The sequence below is a fragment of the Ursus maritimus genome, unplaced genomic scaffold (genome assembly GCF_017311325.1).
Source record: "Ursus maritimus isolate PB19 unplaced genomic scaffold, ASM1731132v1 scaffold_9, whole genome shotgun sequence".
Classification (NCBI taxonomy): domain Eukaryota; kingdom Metazoa; phylum Chordata; class Mammalia; order Carnivora; family Ursidae; genus Ursus; species Ursus maritimus.
Window position 1 is genome coordinate 43696864 of NW_024427107.1, and position 27026 is coordinate 43723889.

The 27026-nt window shown below is 35.6% G+C and overlaps 1 protein-coding gene across 2 annotated transcripts in view; it reads right to left on the reverse strand.

Annotated features, from left to right (window-relative positions):
* Positions 1-27026, reverse strand: part of STK3 (serine/threonine kinase 3) — a 262422-nt gene that overhangs the window by 203722 nt on the left and 31674 nt on the right. For both annotated transcript variants that reach the window (XM_040625657.1, XM_040625656.1), the window contains exons 2-4: positions 22852-22932; positions 13633-13761; positions 2208-2322 (exon numbers count right to left, since the gene is read on the reverse strand). In XM_040625657.1, coding sequence (XP_040481591.1) covers positions 2208-2322; positions 13633-13761; positions 22852-22932 — 325 coding nt within the window. The remainder of the gene's footprint in view (positions 1-2207; positions 2323-13632; positions 13762-22851; positions 22933-27026) is intronic.

A 27026-nucleotide genomic window follows, 5' to 3' on the forward strand; every position in this document is an offset into this window, starting at 1 on the left:
TTCAAAAAATGAAGTGAAATAACATTTTCACTTATGGCCATCGTACCCACATAAAAGCACTAAAGGACATGTTCTTCAAGCAACTGAGAAATGCAGAAAAGAATAAAGAACAATAAAAAGCATAAACACTGATAATATAAACAGTAAGAATGTCTTGTGCTGTTTAAAATGTATTAAATAGGTGCATTAAATTAATAAATTAAAAGAAACAACAAAGCATACAACAAAAAAGGAAAAGAGCATATAACTCTAAAAAAAAAAGGTCCCCAAACCCTTAGGAAAAAATTGATTGTTCTGTGACCATGAAAACAATTTATTACTAGAGTGAGTTTTAACAGATCAAGGACAACTGTTTCACTGGTCACATTTTTAAAAGCCAGCCAATTAATCGATAACAGCCACACCGCTGAAATTCACTCCAGTGATCATTCCTATAAAATGATCAAATATTTACAATGTCCAGGCATTTAAAAAAAAAAAAAAGGAAAGACACATATCTTATATTGCTAATCCTCCCAACAGTGGTACTCTTTTCTGATAATACATAAATGAAAGAAAAGTAGGATACAAATATTCTTGAGATGTAACAAGAGCTGTTATCAAGGCAACATCCAGGGACTATACACCCACGGCTCCTGATCCTATCTCGTGCTGCTCTAAGTTCTTTTTCATATCTGGGAATTGGACTGTTCCACGCTACCCCACACCCAAGGATAACTGTTCTGTGAGAATAACAAACTATTCCAAATGTGTGACTCCCCAGTATATTCAGTGGATTCTGTCTTCCAAAAAAAGAATGTGAATGGGGTAAAATATTCCCTTTGATAACGGGTAAAGGAGATTCCTGAGGATAATGATTCATTCATATCCATATTTTAGAACTACAGTATACCTTCACAGTTTGTAATTATTGGCAACAAGATAATGAAGTACTTCAATCAAGTATTTCCTATCTATTCACAAAGGTAACATTAACATCTAAAATCAAGAAAACAAGATTTTCCATTTCATACACTTTTACTTCGTATTTCTAATACTTGATAATTTTAAATACCAAATGCCCTGAGTTTAGCCCTGAAATGATTCTAAGACACTCCTCTAACTGGAGTATAATTATTTTCAATTAATGCGTTGTTCTGCCACTCAAGAATCATCTGATTTACATAAATGCTAGTTAAGTACCATAGAAATCCTAAACTATATAATTAGAATGTCACAAATCACTTACTTCATTCTGTCAAAACAGGGATTATTTTAACTTCTATTTCACTTCTTTTGAAAGAAATCCTATTTACTTTATTTTCTCTAACAGAAAAAAAAAAATAGTAGGATAAACTTACAACGTACTTCCCCAATCAAACTTTAAAATGATTCTGGTTAACCACAAATTGACTCAAGTAGTTAAGTATTTTTCTGAATGTATTTTACTGAAATATGTCTGACAACATAAAATAATGCCATATAGTAATTAGGTTACTATTCTACAGAATTACAAATTATTTCACTGATTCAGTCTTACTCATTCACAGATAAAAAGGTCACTTTTGTCCTTATAAATTATCCAAGTAAACTAGATGCACTTCTAGCATAAATTAAACAATTTTGTTAATAGCTCTTTTACTTAGGATTAAAGCATAACCATAAAAAGGTATTATTAAATAACACATTTCACTAACTTAATCTGATTTGTTTAACACATACACACACACACACACACACACACACACACACAAAATCATGAGCTAGCTTTATCATTTTCAAACATCCTGACAATACTTGGGAAAATAAAGGCAAAAATTGTTTTTCAATTATTTTTTAAAATTCAGAAACATAAAACTTCAATTGTTTACCAGCCATAGATTATAACACAGAAAACCTAAGGAAATATCATAAATATTATGAACTTTAAATAAAATTCTAGCCATAACTTACATACTGATTCCAAACGAAGAAGTGGAATACCATGGTAGATTCTCAGTGACTTACCAAAAATCTCCTAACAAATAAATTAAACAATCATATGACTCTTGAGTTTGCCACACAAAAATATATGGCTGATTCTCACACCTCATACTAGATCTTTTTACACTGTAAAACCTTTTCTTTTTTCACACTGATATTTTCTTTGTAACAAAATACTACCCAGTCAAATTCTAAAGTATGAATCTTTAGAAATGAGATTAGCAAAACAATTTAAAAATACTTACCGTCTTGTTTCGTAATCTAATTATGTCCGAGACAGAGCCAGCGCCACAGTACTCCATAACAATCCAGAGGTCTGTGTTCTTAAAATAACTGCCATAGTACTTTACAACATATGGGCTAAAGAAAAATATATAGACAATTAAACTTAGTTAATTCCCAAAGAAAATTATTTCTTAATCCCAATACAAAGTATTTTCAACATTTCATACTATTCCAATAAGTAAACTTAATAAGTAAAAATCTATTATACATCAAATTGTCTATATGTAGGGTTCACCAACTGTGCATAATTAGGCTTTAATTCATGGATGAAATTTAACAGGATTACAAAGCAGAAGAGGCCCAAATGCTCTGAGTGATTCCCAAGAAAATAAGTCTTTGTTTTGGCAAAGGACTTAGTATATAACATAAGGAACAAATGAAAATATTTTAACTAAAGCATTTTAAATATAAATCTTTAAGGGAGTTTGCATTTAGTCAAATAATAATACTCAACTTTAAAATACTCTATAATTCAATGAAACCAAAAAAATTATTTTTAATTCTCTTTTATTTGGGCCTTTAAAATTCCAGAGATTAAAAAAAAAAATTCCAGAGATAAGTAATTACAACTATTTTTGCTTTAAATTCAGATAATTAAAATTAACAATTTAAAATATTTCTGAAGCTTTATGACTTCCAGAGCAGAATAAACTATGTTTATATCCTAATTGTTTTTAGAAAGACTTAGAAAGGGACAAATAGTCACATGTTTATTTATTTAATATTTAATATTTACTTAATATTTATAAAGGGCAAGCTCTATACACTGATATGTAAAACATCTTGCCCAACTCAAAGAGGAAGAGTATCCATATTCCCAGAATACATAAAAAATTAAAACAAGGTAGCATAAACTACATAGTAGACAGCTTAAATGCTACAAGAACTAAAATAAGGAAATGTTAGAGCCAGCAGAAAGAACTTGTAGAAAGGGAGGGATTTGAACTACGAAAGAAAGATTAAAACTTCAAAATATGGGTTGGAGGAGAAGAAGATTCTAGAAAAAAGAGGCCATGAGCAAAGGCACAAAATAGAAAGGAAAAAACCAAGAATGGCATGTTTAGAGGACAATTAGTTCAATAGACATTTTTATCCAGTAGCAGTTATCATGAAAAGTGGCAGCTATGTAAAATATAAAGACACAAGAACAAAATCAGCAAAAAATAATAATAAATGGAAAGTATTACAAAAGATGACATTAAGAGACCACCAAAACAAGAGGTCAAAAGAAGACAGTCAGGGAAGACTTCTCAGTAGAGCCTTTAATTTTAGCCAAGTCATCAAGTCAAGGGTAGAGCAGATTGGTTGAAACTTAAGGGCTTAAACTAAAAAGGAAGCTACAAGGCTAGAATCCAATCCTGTTTTATCCTTCTGCTCATTACCTCTGTACAGACTTGCTTCCTAACTGGCCTCCTTGTCATAGTTTTCTCCCCCATTCTAATCTACGTTTCATATAGTTGACAAGGTTACCTTTCATTAAAACAAAAGTAAAAAACTGATCATATTGCTTTCCCATTAAAAACAAAAACAAAAACAAAAAAAACCTCCGGTGGCTCTCCATTATACCGAAAGGAAAAGATCTTAACTGCTTCATATCACATAAAAGACCTTCCCAAGTCTACCTTTCTACCCATATCTCTCGCTACTCCCCAACTCATACCTTAAATTTGCAGACATACTCAACTTTGGTAGGTGCTGAGAATGGGAAGTAAATATCAGGAGTTCCTAAGTGTTCACTGAACCACCGAAGAAAAGTGCTTGTTTACAAACAAATGAAACTAATCTACACACCCAAAACTTCAACTTATGGGAAACATAAAAAAACCCTTCTTTACATATACTTCTTTGGGGTATGAGTGCCTGTGTAGAAACCTTTACAGAGAGTACTGCTCTCACACATGGCTATGCATCAGAAACACTTGTGACCCAGGTCCCACACCTTAGGGGTTCTAATTCAGTAGGTCTTTTAAAAGCCCTATGGGTGACTCTGATATAGACCCACAGTTAAACCCCACTCCAGGAGAAGAGCCTTCAAAGAGCTTCTTTAAATATTAGTGTTCTCCTTCAAAATTTTGAAAGTATTAAGTGACAGTGATTTCAATTATATTCACTGAAAAGCACACAGAAAACATGTATTTTATCTTGCAATACACTGGAGTAATCAGCAGTTCTAAGGGTAGGATTGACAGCCCTTATGAAAATTAGGGACTCTAACTTGGGCAGCTACCTGGAAAAGCAACTGTCTCTCTCTTTAGGGGTGAGTAAGAGAACGACTTTGGGGACAGGTAAAATTCTCTTCAAAAAATACTTTGTGGTCCATTCTAATACACAATCAAGTACACGGATCAAGGTCCAACAGTTCTATATCATAAAACATGGCCTCGATAATTGTAACCTAGAAAAGTATTCAAGCAGATAGGGCTGAACAGTCACATTAAGGACACATACCTGAATATAGTTTCTGTCATTCATTCAACATTCATTCATTGACCCTCTGCTAAAGCCAGATGTTCAATATGCAGTGGTAAACCACACAAACACAAGTCTGATTCTCTAAGAGCACACACCAGCATGAAATACACTGGTATTAGAGAAGTAAACCCACAGATAAATACAATTACTAACTGTGGTTTAAAAGGGGGGGGCACTGCCATGAGATAAACTGGCTGAGACTTTATTTTGTACTCATCATTTCTCCAATAAAATGTTCTTAGTTCATATGAAAGAATGGAATAACAGCCACATTCCATGGTAGTCCCTGACTTAGGAAGCACTAGAGTATATGGAAAAACTTTGAAAATAGACAGGGGTGAGCTTTAACAACAAAATATCCCCCCTCCATTGAATGGCTATAGATTACAATTTAGATTTGGAAAAGAAAAAATGCTTAACCACCAAGGTTTATATAGAATAGTGGCCTACAATTGGTCATCCTCTGATAGGTTCTACATCAATACTACTTTTACAATTTTAAAGCACTTACAATATCTTGTAATTACTTTGCCACTGACTTTTATCTGCCTCCCCCAGAAGAAAAGAAGCTTCATGAAGTTTGGTGCCAATCTGGCTTGCTCTCTATTTTATCCTCAGTACCTCCCTTCTTATATGTACAAAAGAAAGCAGTGAATAAGTTCATTCACTGAAGATTATTCAACAAATGAATAATCACAGAAAAATTAACAGAAGGGACCTAATGTAGGGCTTCCCAAAAGAATAACATTTAAGGTAAGATTCAAAGGTTGGCTAGAAGTTAACCAGATAAAGAGCATCCAGGCACCAACAACTTTCTGTGCAAAGGCCCTGAGGAAAGAAAGAGCAAATCATTCTCAAGAAATTGAAAGATGACTGTGCCTAGAATAAAGTGAGTGAAGACTGCAGTTGAATACAATGTAGCTGCAGCTGGAGGCAGGAGCCTGATAATGAAGTGCCTCAAAACCAAGGTAAGGAAATTGGGCTTTACTACATATGTAAAAGAAGACCTGAGAAGAATTTTAAGCAGAGCAATAACATGACCTAGTTTGTACTTTTAAGATTTCTCTGGCTGCTGCATCAAAGCTAGATTGCAGGAAAACAAATACGGACACAGGTAGAACAATTAGAAGACCATGTTGATCTATACATGCTAGAGACTGTATTGAGCCTATCTTTTTATTTTCTGTACTTGTGATACTTTGACATCTGAGACCTGCTGACAAGGCCTCCACTGTCCCTCTCAGGATTAGCTCATTCCTAGAGATAGAACCTGTGAGTGTTCCCTTTATATGCAATCAAACCAATCAGAAGTCCATACCCCCAACCACCTCCAGGGTCACTATTTCCCTAACCTCATCAACCCAGAGCCAAACACCAGACAATGAGGGACTGCCCTACACCCCAGAGCCCACTGAAATCATTCGAACTAACCAATCCTAAACCTGTTTACCCTATCTCATCCATTCCTCCCCAGAGAACTACATTAAGGGCTCTTGTCCATATTTTCTGCTTTCTCCCTCTGCCTCCTAACTGACCCTGGAGCTTCCCTGTATAAGCCTTCCCTCCCCTTCTCACCCACTCTTGCATGGCAGGCTCGCATCTCTTGGGATCTGTAAGTGTAACAATTTATTTCACCGTACCCAAACAATAATAAAACCTACATTTGTAAAAAAGAGATGTGGTGAATTGGAGTAGGAGTAAAAGAAATAGAAAAGAGAACAAATTCAAGAGATTTTGCAAGGTAAATTCAACAGAATTTGGTAATGATATAGACTGGCAAGCTAGGAGACAGTAAGCAAGTCTTCTGTGTTTTATTCACTGTGCTTCCCCTTCAATTGCACACTGAATATAAATTTAAGACTGGCAAATGAAGATTAAAATTTAAAGCTGTATTTTAAAAAAAATTACATACACAAATACAAATATGCTCAGTGAGTACAAGACCTGGGATTGCTAACTCAGGCTGTTCCCACTGACATAGACATCATTCATTCAAATTCATTCATCATTCACTCATGTATCATTTTAAAATGACTGACGTTCACTGAATAACATATATGGCCTAATGGTAGAAGCTAGGGAGAAAAACAGGTGGACTTTAGCAACAAGAAAAGCCAGTTGAGGCAATGGGGAACCCTGAAGAAGTTTACGCAAGAAAATGATACAATCAAATAGCATTTAAAGAGGATTATCACATGCAAACTGTCAGGGGCCAAAGGTGACACTGTTCATTTCAACTGGCAAGTTAACTAACTGTACAGTTATTTAGATAGCCTAACATCTGTTTTTTAACCACATGTTGATTCTTAAACTCTAGAGAGGAGGCAGCATTTCCTTCAAGACCCAAGCTCTGTGTTATTTATACAATTTTAAGCAACACACAAAATTTTAATTCAGCCGTAATTCCTAAGAATCTTGACTAAGCTGCTGTATGGACTTACAGGACATATGAGAACCCAGCAATTCTGTCTATTTTTGGCACTGCTAAGTAGTTCAATATGACTTAGGAAATTCCATTGGGTGGAGGGACAAGGAAGACACAAGTCAAATTACTGCACACAGCAGGAAGCAAAGGTGAAACTGGGGTGACAATCAAGAGCCATGTTCCACTCCTTTCTCCTGTGCCACCTTCCACCGCTTCCTTCTCCTGTCCCCTGTATTCATTTCCCTTCCCCTCTTCAACACCTTCAACCCAGTGAAACTACCTATCATCTTCCCCAACTTTTTTGAAGAGGAGGGGGGTGCTCCCTCTCATTCCATGCCTAATGACCATATCTTTTCCATTCCTGTCTCCTTTTCACACCTTTTCTACACCGTTTATCCTGCCAGTCTTTCACCAGTATAGCAATTCAAGATAGAAACAGTATAAAATGAGAAGTGAGAAAAACCAGAGAGAAAAATGGAAGAAGCACTACAAACTCTCTTCTATTTGCACCTTATATAAACACTACTTGTGGTACAAATTATTTGCTGTGAATCGTTACATTTAAGCTTCTTATGGAAATTCAAATGTTAATTTTTACTGCCTAGAAGGTAATTAACATTTTTATACTATGTTGAATTTCATCTTAATTGAAGATAACCACGTATTACTAAAGGTATTTTTTAATATATTTTTAGAGGTTTAGGTTCACAGCAAAATGCGGTGAAAGATAGAGAGATTTCCCATATACTCCCTGCCCCCACACATGCATAGCATCCCCCTTCATAAACACCCACCTTCTGAGCGGTACATTTGAAACAACTGAGAACTCTAATCTACACTGACACATCATACACAGTAGTTTCACTACCCTAAAAATCCTCTGTGCTCCACCTATTCATCCTTCCCACCCTCCTAACCCCCAGAAACCACTGAGCCTTTTTTTGTCTCCATAGTTTTGTCTTTTCCAGAAAGTCATATAGTGGGAATCATACAGTATGTAGCCTTTTCTGATTGGCCTCTTTCACTTAGTAATATGCATTTAAGTTTCCTCTCTGTCCCTTCATGGTTTGATAGCTCATTTCCTTTCAGGGCTGAAAAGTATTCCGTTGTCTGGACGTACCACAGTTTATTTATGCACTCACCTACTGAAGGACATCTTGGTTGCTTCCAAGTTTTTGGTAATTATTAATAAAGTTGCTACAAACATCCATGTGCAGGTTTTTATGTGAACATAAGTTTTCAGCTCCTTTGGGTAAACACCAAGAAGTATGACTGCTGGATCATATGGCTAAGAGTATGTTTAGTTTTACATGAAACCGACCAAACGGACTTCAAAACTGGCTGTACTATTCTGCATTGCCACCAGCAATGAATGGAAGTTCCTTCTGCTCCACGTCCTCACCAGGGTTTGGTGTAGTCAGTGTTCCAGATTTGGGCCATTTGAATAGGTATGTAGTGGTATCTCACTGTTGTTTTAATCTGTATTTCTCTGATGACACAGGATGTGAAACATCTTTTCATGTGCTTATTTGCCATCTGCGAATCTTCACTGGTAAGGTCTCTCTTAAGGTCTTTGGCCCATTTTTTTAATTGGGTTGTTTGTATTCTTAAGTTTTAAGGATTCTTTGTATATTTTGGATAACGGTCCTTAACAGATACATCTTTTGCAAACATTTTTTAAGTCTTCCCATTATAAGCATGTGATAATTAAAATGCTAAGAAATGGCTATTTTTCACTACATAAGTTTCATTAACATCCTTCTACCATCTTAATAGTGTTCTAAACTTAATGGAGTAACACAATCCTTTTACAAAGGCAATATGAATATTCTATGAAAACTGAACTGTTCCCAATATAAACCTAAATAACAGCAATTCATTTCTTGGCCCATCCAAAAATGAATACACATATACAAGAATTGATACAAATTGCCAAAATTCATCACAAATCCTTCAATATGGTGATTTTCAAACTTTTTGGGGGCCCTCACTTTTTGAAGGCCCTCACTAATAATGTTTAAATGGAATTTTACTCAGAAACATCAGCAAATAGAACAGGCAGGAGAGGGATGACACTGGTAGAAGCCTCTGAGCAGACCAGCTAAAAATGTGCTATTCCCAACACACGAATCCCCTCTCCTCTTTGTCTCCCCAAATCTAAGGTATGACCTCCCTGGGGTAGCTTTCCCTGAATCTCCAATGGTGAGATGTTAGATATGTCTTCCAACCTACAGAGTTCCCCGTATTTACCTCATCACAGCTTTTACCACACTATTAAAGCAGCACGTCCAGTCATCTGCCTCTTCCATCTGACTGAAAGTCCCTCTAAAGTCTAAGACTCATTCACTGTTATATCTCCCATGAGCAACACATAAAGGCTGCCCTCGGCAGTCTGTACTCTATATATATTAGTTGAATGAATAAATAAGTGAATAAATGTGTCCCTTGATGTATGTGGTAACAACACATTTCTCTTGGTTTATATATGAGAAGCTCCTTGAGGAGTGTAAGGACCCGGAATATAGCGGCTTGTCAACCGTGGCTCCCTCGGATCCACGTTACCTAGCACACAGTATTCCCAAGTATTACTGACCAGTGCCTGCCTCCACCCCAAGCAATGCCTTGAGAGTGCTTCAGTTTGAACTTCTGGAATCTTTTCTGTAGATCTTACTTTCTTGAGCACTGGCTCTAGAGTCAGCAAATGTGGGTTCTTATAGCATCCCAGTCCCTAACTAGTTGTGTGATCCTGGACAATTCACGTAATATCTCTAGATCTCATTTTCTGTACCTGTAAACTAGTTCTAAAATATGTTTTAGTACCAGGAGCCTTTTTCTCAAATAAAATTTTAGAATGAGTCCCAATATAGAAAAAAGATAAAAGCAATGACTGCAGTCTCTCATTCTGCTCAATTCTTCACTGTTTGAGGAAAATATCCCCACCTCCTTAGAGCAGAGTACATTTGCAAAACTCTAAACTAATAGAGATCTAGTCTAGCATTAACATTCTATGATTTATATACTCAACAAATATTTATTAAATGTCCACTCTGTGCCAAGCACTGGACTAGACACAAAAGATTCTATAATAAACAATGCAGATGGGCTTCCTCAAATATTTATGCCAAAACGCAGTATTAAACACATGTTTAATATTTACTAAAATGAACAAAAAAAATTTAAACACCCTCTGGTCTCTTTTTGGAGTATAGAAAGCAAGACAATTTGCCAAGTGCTCAACTAGCTGAATAGACTTTATTTCAATTTCAGAAATGCAAATCTCATTTTCTCTAACCAAATTCCACTGCTGTAAGTGGGAATTTTTCAATTTGTATTGTTTTCTTGCAAATCATTTTTATGTCAGTTTCCCAATAACACATCTACACTAACACTAGTAATTCATAGCTAAAATGTAACGCTTGTTCCCATCGTTTCCCAGTTTATTTTTCACTTGCCCTATCTTTTAGTACCTTTAGGATCTTTTATCCTACTAATTTTTCTGATCCTTCACTATTTCATATGAATAGTGAATCTGAAAGTGAAATCCAAAAGGCATGAGCCATTTTTTACCAGTAATTGTTTCACCCATCTATTTATTTGATTCAACAAATATTTGAGACATCCCCACTATGTACCAAGCATTCTGCTATAAAGCGTTACAACATTTCTAGAAACGTATTCACATTTTCTTCCCCTTTTATCCTTTCCTTTTCTTTCCCCTTAGTAGTTTAAAGTATATAACAACAACGACCAGATTTCCCTATGGCTTCCTTAACCTATAATGCCCTTTCATATTCCTTACACGTACCATATCCATTCACATTCACTCAATAAAAAAGTACAGTGCTAGGCATTGCATATATGGTAAGAGATATGATTCCTTTTCTCAGGGAATGAAGGGAAGGATAAAGATAGTGAAGACATTTCAGAAGGAGAATCTCTAAGACTGTGTCATCAGAAGTACCAGAAAAAGAAACAAAGACGTTTCTCAGTTTTGTTGTGTAAAGACTAAGTAGGTGATGATGCCATGAACAGAACAGGAATTTGAGAGGCTTCTCTGCAACAATTAAAAATTTGATCTAAGAATGTTAAATGTAAAGTTCCTTCTAGATATTGCCCAGCTGAGTTGCCCAGACAAGAATCAGTAATACTCGTATTTGAATAACCACTATGTGGCAAGGTCCAAGGGCACTATGTAAGACGTAATCCCAAATTCACAGAATTTAAGTCAGCTGACAGAGAATGCAAGTAAACATGTGCTTAAAAGAGAAACACAGGTAAGAGAGAAGACTGGAAGCATAGGCATAAATATGAAGGATCTTATACGCCATCCTTAGGAGACTGGATCTATCCAGGCAATGGGACACTTAAGGTTTTAAACTGAGAATGGCTTGATTAGGTTTGCATTTTAGAATGATCACTCTAACTTCATGGCAGAAAATGAGTTGGAGGAGTCAAAAATGAAAGCCAAGTGAACCAACAGGAAGCCAAGAAAGAAATATGAGCAAGAGCTGATAGGTCCTAAGATGTACCAAGGTTAGAGGAAGATATGTATAATAGGTAATATCTGAGACCCTGCCTTTACTAGAGCACACTCAATTAAAATCTCTAGAGGACAACACTAGTCCCTAAACTACATTTAACCATAATAATAAAGTAGTAATAGCAACACACAAGTATTAAGTACCTGATGGGCTCAACACTACTCTGTGCTCAATCTTTCCTTTTCTACATCAAACTGTGGGAACCACATTCTTATCAAATTACCAAATTAATAGCAAGGTCTGGGAAAACTTCGGAATTACATATTTTGATCTGGGAGCTGAGGAATGTATTATTTTTTTCCAAACCACTTGAATTTCCAGGTACACAGCCTTTATGAAAAATATATAATATATTCTAAATATATAGCATAAAATTTAAAAAAGCAAAACTAAATAGACTCAAGAAACAAAGTTCCTCTAGGATTATTCAGTCACCTCATTAGCCAAAGGACTTATAATATACGGATGTTATACGCTTTTGGAAGGGAACGTTTTTTTCATAGATCTCTTACTAACAGGGACCTGACTGGATAAGGGGTGACAGTGTGTCCAGACTCCCCTAAGTCATCAGCTGTAAGACACCATGTGACTCAATCAATTTTGATGAATAAAACGTAAGCTGAGGGTTTCTGGGAAAGCCTTTTCTGCTTTTTCCCACTTCCTCCTGCCTGGAACATAAACATAAGGCTGGAGCAAGAGCAGCCCTCTTATAACCATGAGATAATAAGCATGCAGACAAAGAGCACATATTAAGGACAGCACAGTGTAAGAAAAGAAGCCTGAAACAACTGTCACTTTGTTGCTGCTACCTGTAGACTTTCTGTAAAAGGAGAGTAATAAAATCTCTTTCCAATTAAGTAACTATAGGCTAAACATAGTCCTAATTTATAAACTCTGCATCCCTGACTGGGCTATTTAATAGGGCATATAAGACCCTTCAGGATCAGCTCTACTTACCCATCCCAAATCATTTCATACCAATCTCTGTCTCAAACCTTCCACTCCAGTAATCCTAAACCTTGTCAGAACAGCACAAACCAGTGTATTGTTTCTCATGTCTCTACCTGTAATTCTCTTTACTCTCTCTTATCCCTCCATTTCTTCACCCAATTTTAATTAACTCTTCCTCAGCATGCCAGACTTCGTAACTCCTGGCTGGGGGAGATGCCCTGCCTCCTAGCTCTCATATTACCCCCTGCAATAGTCAGTATAGTGACTGTGCTGTATCACAGCGATTTCTTTAAGGATCTGTCTTCCCAATGAGGCTACGGGCTCCTCAAGAAGAAAAACAGGATTTTAGTTCTCTTGGTATTCCTAGATCCTGGCACAGTATCTGGCCCACTGGGAATGCTCAGTAAATGTTTGCTGAATGAATTAGAGTTACTAAAACATGGCCGTTTTTAATTAGTAAAAACAATTATATAAAAAAGACTGTTAAATGATCCTCCTTAACATCAAATAATAATTTCCACCCATAAATTTGCCCCCAAAATGGGAAAACAGCTTGAGTGCTTTTTATATCACCACATACTGCTTAATAACATCACTTCTGCTTTAGAACTGTTAAGTCCTAAAGACAACCCTACAAAACTATCCTCATGTTCCCTGAAGTAATCGATTAGTCTCACTTCAGATTCAAAGTCAGAAAACTAACCAGATGACAAAAAAATATATTTTCGGGGCGCCTGGGTGGCGCAGTCGTTAAGCATCTGCCTTGGGCTCAGGGCGTGATCCCAGCGTTCTGGGATCAAGCCCCACATCAGGATCCTCTCCTGGGAGCTGCTTCTTCCTCTCCCACTCCCCCTGCTTGTGTTCCCTCTCTCGCTGCCTGTCTCTCTCTCCCTCAATAAATAAATAAAATCTTAAAAATATATGTATATATTTTTATACATTATTAGCAAAATTCATCAAAATGAAGGTAAATAAAGAAATAAAATCTCTTCATACCTGTCACATTGTTGCATTATGGAAATTTCTTTGATTATTTCCTGAAGATCCGACTCAACAGGTACTTGTTTAATTGCCACGACTTGACCAGATTCCTTATGTATTGCTTTAAATACACTTCCATAAGACCTACAAGAAACCAAGACATTTATTTTTTTCCTTTCAAACATCATAAGTATTAGAGACAAATCTACAAGTTTTTGCATGTAGTCTTTTCCAATTTAAAACACTATTTAATGGTGATAAATCGAAGTAAACAAATAAAATTGAATTATACCTTAGCTTTAATGCTTCAATTACATACTTAAAATCTACTAAAATCATCAAGTTAATATAAAATGATTTGCTTTTTTCTTATGAATGAAAGAAAGAGACTTACAGTTTGTCAACTCAAACAAATGCAGCATTAAGAAGATATAAATGGAAATTAAAAGAATGAAATGTAGAATAAAAACAGCCAAAGTCTCAAGTTAGCAGAAAAGGCTTATCTCACCTTAAGCAAAATCATCCCCAGCATATCAAAGACCCATGCCTGTTCAGACTGTATAAAAACATGTGAAACCCTCAGCTGAGGACCACATCGTACGAAAGCTAGAGAAGCTAGGAATCTGGTTTCCCTTAAGTGACACATCCAAAGTCTCCTCAAACACCCCTCCTCCTCCCCAAGAGCAAGACCACACGCTGACAGGTAAATACCATGAGTAATAGGATCTAATTTCCACTAGCCCAAAAAGCATCTCTGCTACAACTCTCGAAACTTTGCCAAGTAAATATTTATGTGTTTTAAAAAGCAGAGACAATGAGAGAGAGAAGACATATATACTTTGGTATGAATTAGAAAACAAAGTAAACCCTGCTAGCACTTACTGTTCTGACTGTGAGCCAGGTACTAGGACTGGTGTTTCATATGCATTATCAAATTCAACCCTCTCAATCGTGAGGTAAAATACTACCATCACCATTTCCTAAGATGAGGAAACAGAGACTCCAACAGTGGCAACCAACAGGGACAGAATTTAAACATATAAGGATTCCAAAGATCCTATTCTTCTCACTATATCATTTCTACAGAAGAGAAAGAAGAGCAAGCCATTGAAGACATGGAATGTTTCCTAATATTAGAAAGCTATGCAAAATCACTTTCAAATTTATAATCTCTTAAAATAAGTGAAAAATAAGTGATGAAACAGCTACCTTAACACAAGGAATTTTATCCTATCCTATTTCTTTAAACTTTCCAAAGTAATTTAGTTTGATACTCAGAGACACTGTGTGTGTAGTCCTAATTTATACACATAAACACACACACACACACACACACACACACACATCCCCTTAAAAGTCATGTATGTATGTATACATATATATGTATATAAACCTGCGTGTGTGTATATATATATTCCCTCAAAAGTCCATAAAGAATTCAGTGCTGGATTATCTACCATGAATTAAGCAACACCATCACTCCCTTTTAAAGTCTCATCACAGCAAAAGAGAAGCTGGGAACCACAAATTGTGGGTCCCAAAATTCCTTTCCCTGAATGGATCCCAGTTAAGAGTCTGACAATAAGAATATGCATGAAATCTGAATGGCAAAAAGTTAAGGAGAAACCACCATTCTTCAGATGTAGTTGTAGCAGATGAACCCCCAGGTATGACATATACAGCAGCCTCCTGCTGAGCTTTTGAGAACCACCACACTGCTCCTCCAGAATGAGATAGTTGGCGGGAGCTTCTCAAAGACTCTTAAGGATTCCAGCAGATCCCCAGTGAGCTTTTAAAGAAACAGCCACCTCAGTGTTTCAGGCTGAGATATTCAGTGTTGGCTTCTCTGACCTTCAGTAGCAGATCTGATGACCTTTGCATCTGTGGCCCTTCCATAAGTCATTTGAACTTCTAATTTTATAACAAACTCTCTATACCCAGAGTACATACAGTAGCTTTTCTTTTCTTGACCAAGCCCTGCTACAAATAGTTTTGGGTACAGGAAGTAGTTATAAGGGAAAGAATCTTAAAGATGAGAATCTTGAATTAGTTCTTTCTTAGATCTGAAGATAATAATGACTTCAATGCAAGTTAACAGAATATTGACAGTCTATGGCATTTAGTGGCAAAACAATTATTTATATTAATATCCTTAGCTGCCTGAATTCTACGTAACGCTTTAGAAGACCAAGTGCCTCTAACAATAGAATGCCATGGCGAGGGGCGCCTGGGTGGCTCAGTTGGTTAAGCATCTGCCTTCAGCTCAGGTCATGATCCCAGGGTCCTGGGATCCAAGTCCCGCATCGAGCCTCACATTTAGCTCCGCACTGAGCCCCACATCAGGCTCCTCCCTCTCCCTCTCCCACTCCCCGTTTGTGCTTGTCCTCACTCACTCTCTGTCAAATAAATAAGTAAAATCTTTTTTAAAAATTTAAAAAAAAAAGAATGCTATGGTGAAAATAAGAGTACAAATACTGTAGAACAGACTAGCTGCCCTGGCCTACACTGGAAAACTTATGTAACAAATACAACAAGCTCAGAGCTTAAACTTACAGCTCAAGACTGAGAACCAGAAAACTTCTGAATGCCCCAAAAGAATTTCTTAATTCTTGTAGGCACAGGGCTGAGACTTCCAAAAACAAACTCAAGGTCTAATCCAACCTGGAAGCTGAATTACTAAATTCACAACATCACCCACTCTATTCTGTTCAAGTTAGGCTTTTAACCATAAAGAGAAGTACCCAGAGAATTGGTAATGGGATATTTAAGTAGATATTTATCTGAGTATCTTGAACCCCCCAAATCCTACCAAGCATCCCTTGCCAACAAAAGCAACCCTATTCCCCAGTCCAAGAAGATGAGACTCACAATGCCTAAAGACTCCATAATCACCTCACCTGAGGCAGTCACTTTTCAGGGGAATGTAAATAAATCCTCCTCCACCACCTGACATTGCTTCCAGTCCTATAACTACACTCAAATCCCCAGATACCAGGAGAATGAACAGAAAATCCGATGCAAGAGCACCTACTATTCATACCAAAAAAGTTACAAGATTTTGTCAGTTTCTAAATCAGCAGAATTCTAAAGAATATATGTGGGAATGGATTCCAAGATTTCCAGCAAGAAAGGAATTCACCGATATGGATGCAAGACCAGAAATTCCAGAGTCTCCAATGTGTTATCTCAAACAGTTGGGAATGTCCCTAACAGTATGCTCAGTTAGTTAACTGAAACCTGGACTCTACAGTGACCTACATAGAAATGCCAGCAATCCTCAGTATACATTAGAGGAAGGAGATTAAAGGTTCAAGTAGATTGAATACTGGAATGGATATATCATATGTGATTTGCTCACCCAACCCCTAACTATATTCACTGAGAGGATCAAGAGGATACTCCCTTTACTAGCATCATTAGAAGCTCTATAGTGCAGGTCAGGGATGACAACAGTGAAATGGACTCCCCAGTTTTAATGAATGATAGGAACCATAACAAAGTGAAAAGAACTAGCAGCGTCTTTCCACCAGAGATAAGAGGGCACGGTAACCATTATGGGTAGGCAAGTAAGGCTGAATTTTCTTTTTTATACATCTAGGTCTGGATATCAAAGTTATTCTGGCCTCATAAAAATAACTGCAACTTAGCTGTTGTGTTGGTTTTTTTTAGTAAAATGCATATAACATAAAACTCACCATTTTAAACACTTTAAAGTATATTTTCAGTGGCATTTAGTGCATTTTCAATGTTGTATAACCATTACCTCTATCTAGTTCCAAATCATTTGGAATCTGCTTACTGATCTCTATGGATCTATCTATTCTGAATTCTTCATATAAATGGAATCATGTAATAATGTGACTTTCTCTACCTAGCTTCTTTCACTAAACAGAATGTTTTCAAGGTTCATCCATTCTGTAGTACGTGTCAGTACTTCATTCATTTAATGGCTACATAATATTCCATTGTACAGATATATCACACTTTATCCATTCACCAGTTGATGGACATTTCCACATTTGGCTCTTGTGAATACTGGTGCTATGAGCTGGTAGCTTTTTTTTTTCCTAAGATTTACTTACTTATTTGAGAGAACATGTGCGTACACAAAAGCAGTGGGAGGGGCAGAGGGAGAGGATGAAAGAGAATCTCCAGCAGACTTCCCACTGAGAGCAGAGCCCAACACGGGGCTCAATCTCATGACCCTGAAATCATGACCTGAGTTGAAATCAAGATCTAAGGACGCTTAACCAACTGTGCCACCAAGGCGCCCTGAGCTGCTATCTTTTTAATTCATAGATATCTAACTGTCCTTCCATCTTTTCCATGGTAATTGATCTATTTAAGTTTTAACTTCTTCACGGGTCAATTTACACAATTTAAATTTTATTATGAAAGCATCAACTTTTCAATTAGTCAATGAGTTGTCATTAGAGCAGCATACAGTGGTCTCTTAATTCTTCAAATTTTTTTCTCTATCATTGGTTGCATCTTCTTTCTTATTCCAAATCTTCTATTTTTGCTCTTTTTTCTTTAGTCAAAGTCAAAAGAGGTTTAACTATTTTATTGATCTGCTCAAAGAAACTGCTTTTGTATTTATCATTTCTAAATTTTATTTTCTATTTCATTAATTTTAAAATTTTCTTTTATGAATTCTCTCTTCCTAATTTTGTGGTACAATTTATTATTTTTCTAAGTTCATTTATAAGCACTAAGTTCTTTTCTTTTGTTCTTTTTTAGTAATGAAGTTATTTAAGACTAAGTATTTTCCCCTAATTACAGCTTCTCTGGATTCCACAGATATTGGTATGATTTGTTTCTTTTTCATTTTCTAAATAATTGGTAATTTCCTCCTCAATCTATAGGTTACCTCAGATTATGTGTCCTAATTTCCATTAAGTATGGGTTTTATCATATTATAATTATTTTTCTCATTTTAGTAGACTATAATAAAAAATGAGACATGCAAAATCTTTTTTTAGAATTTGTTATTTTTAACCAATGCTCCATGAACATACCAAAAAAAGGAATGCCAAAATATATGCAGTCATTTACAGATATATAATCAAGTTTATTGATTATAATATTTACACCCTCTTTGTCCTTTTTTTCTGTTATTCTTATCCAATTCTGAAAGTGATATATGAGAATCTCCCATTTGAATAAACTTTTATTAGGTTCCCCTGACATTTCTAATAGCTTTCCTCACAAATTTAACTGACCTGGTGACTGACACATATACATTTTATATAAATTATCTTTAAAGTCATTACCTTATGTCCCTCTTCATTCTTTATTTCAATATTAACCCCTCTTTATTCATTCACCTGAGATCTTTTAACTTTAACTAATTCCCTGGATATAAATATTGCCACTCCTACTTCTTTTTATTTTTATTTGTATGATTATCTTTCTTATCTGGTATCTCTAATAGGAAATATCCCTACATTTCCACCCTTCGTATTACACAGGCCTTTTATAAATAGCATATTGCTAGGTTTTGCATTTTAATTTTTATTTATTTATTTTTTTAAGATTTATCCACTTATTTGAGAGAGAGAGAGGGGAGGGGCAAAAGGAAAGGGAAAGACTCCTTGCTAAGCACAGAACCCTACACAGGGCCCAATCTCACCACCCTGAGATCCCAACCTGAGTTGAAACCAAGAGTCTGATGCCCAACCAACTGCATGATGCAGGTGCACCATAATGGGAGAACTGACATTAAGTGAAAAATATATTTCATTTTATTCCTTCTAACTTACATTTAGCTTATTACTTCACATTTTTGTTTCTTTTGTTCCTTTTCCTTGTTCTTGCTGGTTTACACCGTTTTAATTCCGTTTGTACCTTTTATTATTTTGAAAGTTCTTCTATACTCTGCCATTTTATTAAAAGTCCCTATATGCTAAAAATGAGACATTATTTTAAACTCAGATTCATAAATCATTTTAAAATCATATCAACTATTCCTCTGCCTGAGATACTCTATTTAAATCTATTATTCATTTTTCCCTAAGTAAAATGAGTCCCAATGTCCTGAAAGATGGCCTTATGTTCATTTGCCTAAAAAGCCAAAATCTTTCAAGCTTATTAATAAGAACACCATACAGAACAAACTAACAAAGTTCTTGCGTGTCACTTTACAACACATTTCCTGCCTTTCTCTTATATATATAAATCCTCCTTCTCTGAAATACAATATTACCAGATCTAAAACAATCCAGTCTTTATAAATCCATATTGATTACTACAAAGTATATTAATTACTACTACTATTCTTTTTTTCTTTCTACTTTTACTGAGATAATCTGACATATAACATTTATTAGTTTAAGGTATACAACATAATGATTTAATTTATGTATATACTGTAAAATGATTACCATGAGTTTAGTTGACATCTACTAGCTCACAGTTAAAAAAATTTTTTCTTATGATGAGAATTTTTAAGATCTACTCTCTTAGCAACATTAAAATGTTTAACATACTATTATTAACTAGTCACCATGCTATACATGTACATCCTTGGAACTTACTTATCTTATAACTATAAGTTTGTATCTTTTGACTACCTTCACCCATTTCCCCCACTTCCCATTATTTCCCCTCTGGCAACCACGAATGTATTCTGTTTCTGTGAGTTTGGCTTCTTAGATTCTACACATAAGTGAGATCATTAGTATTTTACTCTGACTTATTTCATTTAGTATAATACCCTTTTATGACGGAATAATATTCCACTGTATATACAGATCTTCCCTGACTTATAAGGCAGTTATGTCCTGATAAATCCATAGTAAGTCCAAAATATCACAAGAAGGAAATGCATTTAATATATTTAATCTACTGAACATGGTAGCTTAGCCTAGCCCATCTTAAATGTGCTCAGAACACTTAACGCCAGCCTACAGTTGGGTAAAATCATCTAACACAAAGCTCATTTTATAATAAAGTGTTGAATACCTCATGTAATTTGTTGAATACTGTGCTGAAAGGGAAAAACAGAACAGCGGTATAAGTATGAAATGGCTGTAAGTGTATCAACTGTTTACCTTCATTTGCATGGCTGAATAAGAGCTGTGGCTTACTTCTGCTGCCCACCGCCACAAGAAGAGTATCATACTATATAGATCATTAGCCCAGGAAGATTAAAATTCAACATTCAACATACGGTTTCTACTGAATGCATATCACTTTTGCACCATCATAAAGTTGAAAACTCATAAATCAAACCATGTAAGTTGGGACTATGTGTATATACCACATTTTCTTTATCCATTCAACCATCAATGGGACACGTACATTGTTTACGTGTAAATAATGGTGCAGTGAACACAGGTGCAAATATCTCTTCAAGACAGTGACTTTGTTTCATATATATATATATATATATATCCAGAAGTGAGACTGCTTGATCACATGGTAGTTCTATTTTTAATATTTTGAAGAACCTCCATACCGTCTTCCATACTGGCTGCACCAATGTTCATTCTCACCAACAGTGCACAGCAATTCCCTGTTCTCCACATGCTCACCAATACCTGTTATTTTTTGTCTTTTTGATTATTTTGATTATTATTCTAACGAGTGTGAGGTGATATCTCATCGTGGTTATGATTTACATTTCCCTGATGATTAATGATGTTCCATGTCCCTGTTCACCATCTGGATGTATCTTTGGAAAAACATCTATTCAGATCCTCTACCCATTTTTTTTTTTAAGATTTTATTTATTTATTCGACAGAGAGAGAGAGACAGCCAGCGAGAGAGGGAACACAAGCAGGGGGGGTGGGAGAGGAAGAAGAAGGCCCATAGCGGAGGAGCCTGATGTGGGGCTCGATCCCATAAGGCCGGGATCATGCCCTGAGCCAAAGGCAGATGCTCAACCACTGTGCCACCCAGGCGCCCCCCTCTACCCATTTTTTAATTGAAATGTTAGGGTTTTTGCTATTAAGATGTATGAGTTCTTTATATGTCTTAGATATTAAACCCTTATCAGATATATCACTTGCAAATATTTTTCTCCCATTCAACAGGTTGCTTTTTCATTTTATTGATGGTTTTCTTCACTGTGCAGAAGCTTATTTAGTTTAATGTAGTCCCATTTGTTTGTTTTGGGTGTCAAATCCAAAAAGTCATGTCAAGACCAACGTCAAGGAGCTTACTGTTTATGTTTTCTTCTAGGAGTTTTAGGTTTTAGGTCTTACATTCAAGTCTTAAATCCATTTTTAGTTGATTTCTGCATGTGGTATAAAAGAGAGGCCCAGTTCTTTTGCATGTGGCTATCTACTTCTTCCAACATCATTTATTAAAGAAACTATCCTTTACCCATTGCATATTCTTGACACCTTTGTCCTAAATTAATTGGCTATATATGCATGAGTTTATTTCTGGGCTCTCTGTTATGTTTCATTAATCTATGTATCTGTTTTTATGCCAACACCATACTATTTTGATTACTACAATTTCATAATATAGTTTGAAATCAGGGAGCATAATACCACCAGCTTTATTCTGTATTCTCAAAATTGCTCTAGCTATTTGGGGTCTTCTGTGGTTCTAGACAAATTGTACAACTGTTTGTTCTACTTCCGTGAAAAATGCCATTGGTATTTTGTTAGGGATTACACTGAATCTGTAGATTGCTTTGGGTAACAGGGACATTTAATAATATGAATTCTCCCAATCTATGTGCACAGAATATCTTTCCATTTATTTGTGTCTTCAATTTCTTCATCAATGTCTTACAGTTTTCCATAAACAGATTTTTCACCTCCTTGGTTAAATTTTTCCTAGATACTTCCTTCTTTTTGATGTAACTGTAATTCATTTATTAATTATTTTATTAATTCTAACTTTCTGATAGATTGAGATTTTCTATATATAATTTCATGTCATCTGCAAATAGAGACAATTCATCTCTTCCTTTGTCATTTCAATATTTTTATTTCTTTTTCTTTCCTAATTGCTCCAGCTAGGACTTCCGATACTATGTTAAATAAAAGCAGTGAGAGTGTTCATCCATGTCATACACCTGGTCTTAGAAGAAAATCTTTCAGTTTTTCACCACTGAATGTGATGTTTGCCATTGACATGTCACATATGACCTTTATTGTGTTGAGGTGTGTTCCCTCCAAATGACTCCTATTCAGCTGAAGAAAATATACTCAAGTGAAAGATACTTTATAATTTTTTGTCATTACCTAAGGCTACTTTCATATTTTTTTACTTACCCTTCTCCAAGTTTCTCTAATACATCAAAAACTTCTTCAGGCTGCTTAGTCAAACTGTCTTCACTCAGCTTTTTTAGCTTACTGATGAGAAAAAAATAGAAAGAAAATATTTTTCTTAAGACCATTTACAAAACTTTTAATTTTACTTTTAAGAGGCAATATGTTCACATAGTTCAAAAATCAAACAATATAAAAAACAATATAAAAAATATAAGGTATAAATAGTCCCCTTCTAACCCCTCTTCTTAATCTGCCCAGAAACACCTCAAATAACTAGTTTTATGAGCTTCTTATAAAATCTTTATACAAATATGAATATATATTTTTTATTTCTCTCCCTTAACACACAAGATAGCATTTTATACACACTCTTCTCTATCCACACTATTAAATACTTTGATGTTTTCACTTAACAACATGTAGCCTTTGTTGGAGAGTTCTACAACACAAGTAGTAGAAAGCATCCTCATTCTTTCTTTCTTACATCTATATCCTATACTATTGCAAATATGTAGCATCTCTTAGTCACTGGTTATTTACGGATATCTATTTTCCCTTTTGCTATTATAAACAACACGGCACTGGATAAATGTATACATAAGTCAGTTCACACATATGCCAGTATATCTGAAGGACAAAATCCCAGAAGTGAAACTGTGAGGTCCAGAGACCACAAATACACATACACACACACACACACACACAAATACAGAAACATATATGTTGATAAACAAGTATATATACTATAGGCATAATCATATATCATAACAAATAACACAATACAATAAAATCACTATAATAACTACATAGTAATTACTAAAGTTATTGATTACATTCTACATTTTATTTACTATAACTGTATGTTATATAAATATATACATATATTGATAGATATTAGCAAACTGCCCTCCAGGGGGCCTGTACCAATTTATTTCCTACCATTAGTACATGAGAGAGCCTCTTTTACAGTTCCACCAACAAAGTACTTAACTACGTATTTGGATTTCAGTCAGTATATGTTAGCTAAAACTTGTTACTCAGAATAGATTTAATCTGCATTTCTCTTATTATGAGTGAACCAGTATCTTTTAACATTGTTATGAAACTAGACCATCTATTCATTTCCTTTGCTCATTTTTCTACTGATTTTTTTGGTCTTTTTCTCAACTGTACACAAGGTAAATTAGCCTTTGTTTAAGCTGCAAATATTTTCACTTGTATTTTGACTTCATTTATGAGGTTTTAGTTTTATACTTTATCTGACTGTTTGCTGTAATGAAATGTGTTTTCATTTTGTTTTGCCTTCTTAAAAATCATCTACATGTATGGCATATGCAGATAACTGGAATCAAGAGGTGAGTTATGCATGGTGTATTTGATAGACCAAAATTAATTCAGTACAAATGAAACATCATGTATGAAGAATCAAAATAATTCAGTATGAATAAAGAAAAAGTGACCAGAATGTAGAGGTAAGCAGGGTCAGGTTTTAAAAAGGCTTTTTGTAAACCATGTTAAGGAGCTCTATTTAAAAACGATCATTTCCCATACAGAAAATCTGAACAGACCAATTGCTAGTAACAAAATTGAACTAGTAATCAAAATATTACCAAAAAAGAAGTCAAGGACCAGATGGCTTCACAGGTGAATTCTATCATTTAAAGAATAGTTAATACCTATTCTCCTCAAACTATCACAAGAAATAGAAGAGGAAGAAAAGCTTCCAAATACATTCCACAAGGTCAGCATGACCCTGATACCAAAACCAAACAAAGACGATACAAAAAAAGAAAGCTATAGGCCAATTTCCTTGATGAACATAGATGTAAAAATCCTCAACAAAATATTAAACACATACAACAATACATTAAAAAGATATTCACCATGATCAAGTAGGATTTATTCCAGAGATGCAAGGATGATTCAATATTCACAAATCAATCAACATGATACACCAAATAAACAAAACAAAGGATAAAAATCATATGATCATCTCAATCAATGCAAAGAAAGCATGTGACAAAATTCACCACCCGCTCAAGATAAACTCTCAACAAAGTGGGCTTAGAAGGAAATAGCTCATTTATGTAAAACTGTTTAAACCAAAAATAACAACTAACAAGGAGTTAAATAACATATGTACAAGAAAAACACAGGACAGGGCGCCTGGGTGGCGTAGTCGTTAAGCATCTGCCTTGGGCTCAGGGCGTGTTCCCAGCATTCTGAGATGGAGCCCCACATCAGGCTCCTCCGGTAGGAGCCTGCTTCTTCCTCTCCCACTCCCCCTGCTTGTGTTCCCTCTTTCGCTGGTTGTCTCTGTCAAATAAATAAATAAAATCTTAAAAAAAAAAAATAGGACAAAACAGCACAAAGGAAGGAAGATGAAAAACGGAAGTGTACTCTTACAAGGCCTCGTGTTATATGTGAAGGGATATAAAATTATTTGAAGAAAGATTTTTGATACATTATAAATTCATATTGTAAACCTTAGGGGAATCACTAAAAACAAAAAGCAATGAGGTTACACTAATACATCAATAGTGGAGATAAAATGAAATAAAAATTATTCTATTGATCCAAAAAGGCAAGGCTTGCAAAGAGGAACAAAAAACAGATTGTGACGAACAGAAAAAATGGCAAGACTGTAGATTTAAACTAAAATACATCAGGAAAACTCCCCACTTTGGGTTATGATAGTGTGAAGAGGCTGGCAAATGTTATCAAACAAAAACACTGAACAACATCATCAAAATCAACCACTTAGGGATGCTGGGTGGCTCAGTGGTTAAGCGTCTGCCTTCGGATAAGGTCATAATCCCAGGTTCCCGGGATTGAGTCCCACATCAGGCTCCCTGCTCAGTGGGTAGCCTGCTTCTCCCCCGCCTGCAGCTCCCCCTGCTTGCACACTCTATCTCTCTCTCTTTCCCTGACAAATAAAATCTTAAAAAAAAAAACAAAAAACAACCATTTTGTGCCTCAAAAAAATTGACACAAAATCAGCCAACACATTGAAAAGTATTCATCCTTGAAACCCTCCAATGGCTCTGGATAATAACAGAAAGACGCCACAGCCTTTCAGCCTAGGGCTATTACCATCACCCATCCCCCAATTCCACCAGTAGCAAGAACTGTACTTTTACCAGGACAAAGCTGACTATGAAAAATAGCAGCTTGGGGCACCTGGGTGGCACAGCGGTTGAGCGTCTGCCTTTGGCTCAGGGCGTGATCCCGGCGTTATGGGATCGAGCCCCACATCAGGCTCCTCTGCTATGAGCCTGCTTCTTCCTCTCCCACTCCCCCTGCTTGTGTTCCCTCTCTCGCTGGCTGTCTCTATCTCTGTCAAATAAATAAATAAAATCTTTAAAAAAAAAAAAAAATAGCAGCTTTGCAGCCAGAAAATATGGGCTCAGTTTGGGACAGGAATTGAAAACTGGCAATTTTGTCAACTAAAACTGGTAAGCCTAATAATAAATAAATTATCAAACCCATAGCTTTGACAGCCACGCTTGGGTAAGCAACAAACCAGCCAGAAATTAAACAGGGAAATTCAGAAAATGAGAGAGCCACAGAAAGGGTGAGATGAGCTCTCCACATATCAGTTACTGACTGAGAAAATATGCATATGAACACAGGAGACCCACAAAAACCCATGAAAAGTAAAGCCAAAAAAGACCTGAAAACTACCTACAGCTTTGAATGTGCTCTCCAACCCATACACACCTACATCAGCAGAGAGTACAAGTCATAAAGGTTCAAGGTATTTGAGCACAACCTCTGCCCAAATCATTGTTTGATCACTAAACTATACAGAAACAGAGGAAATCCCAAATAATCCTGGCTAGAAAATAAAAACAAAGCAACTGAGCAGAGGCATTAATAGCCAAATACTGCAAAAGGACAGATGACACACTAAGTCCAGGAAAGTTAAAAAAAAAAAAAAAAAGCCTGAGAGGAAAAAGGGGAGAAACCAGAGTGTCTATAGCACATTATTTTAAATGTCTAGTTTTAAATAAAACAAACAAAAAAGATTATGAAACATACAAAGAAACAGTAAAGTATGACCCATACTCAGGAGAGCAGTCAATAAAATTAAAGCAATCAACAGAAAAGAAAGCAGTCATAGAAAATGACTCACAGAAGACCTAGATATTGGATATATCAAAGGCTTCAAAGTG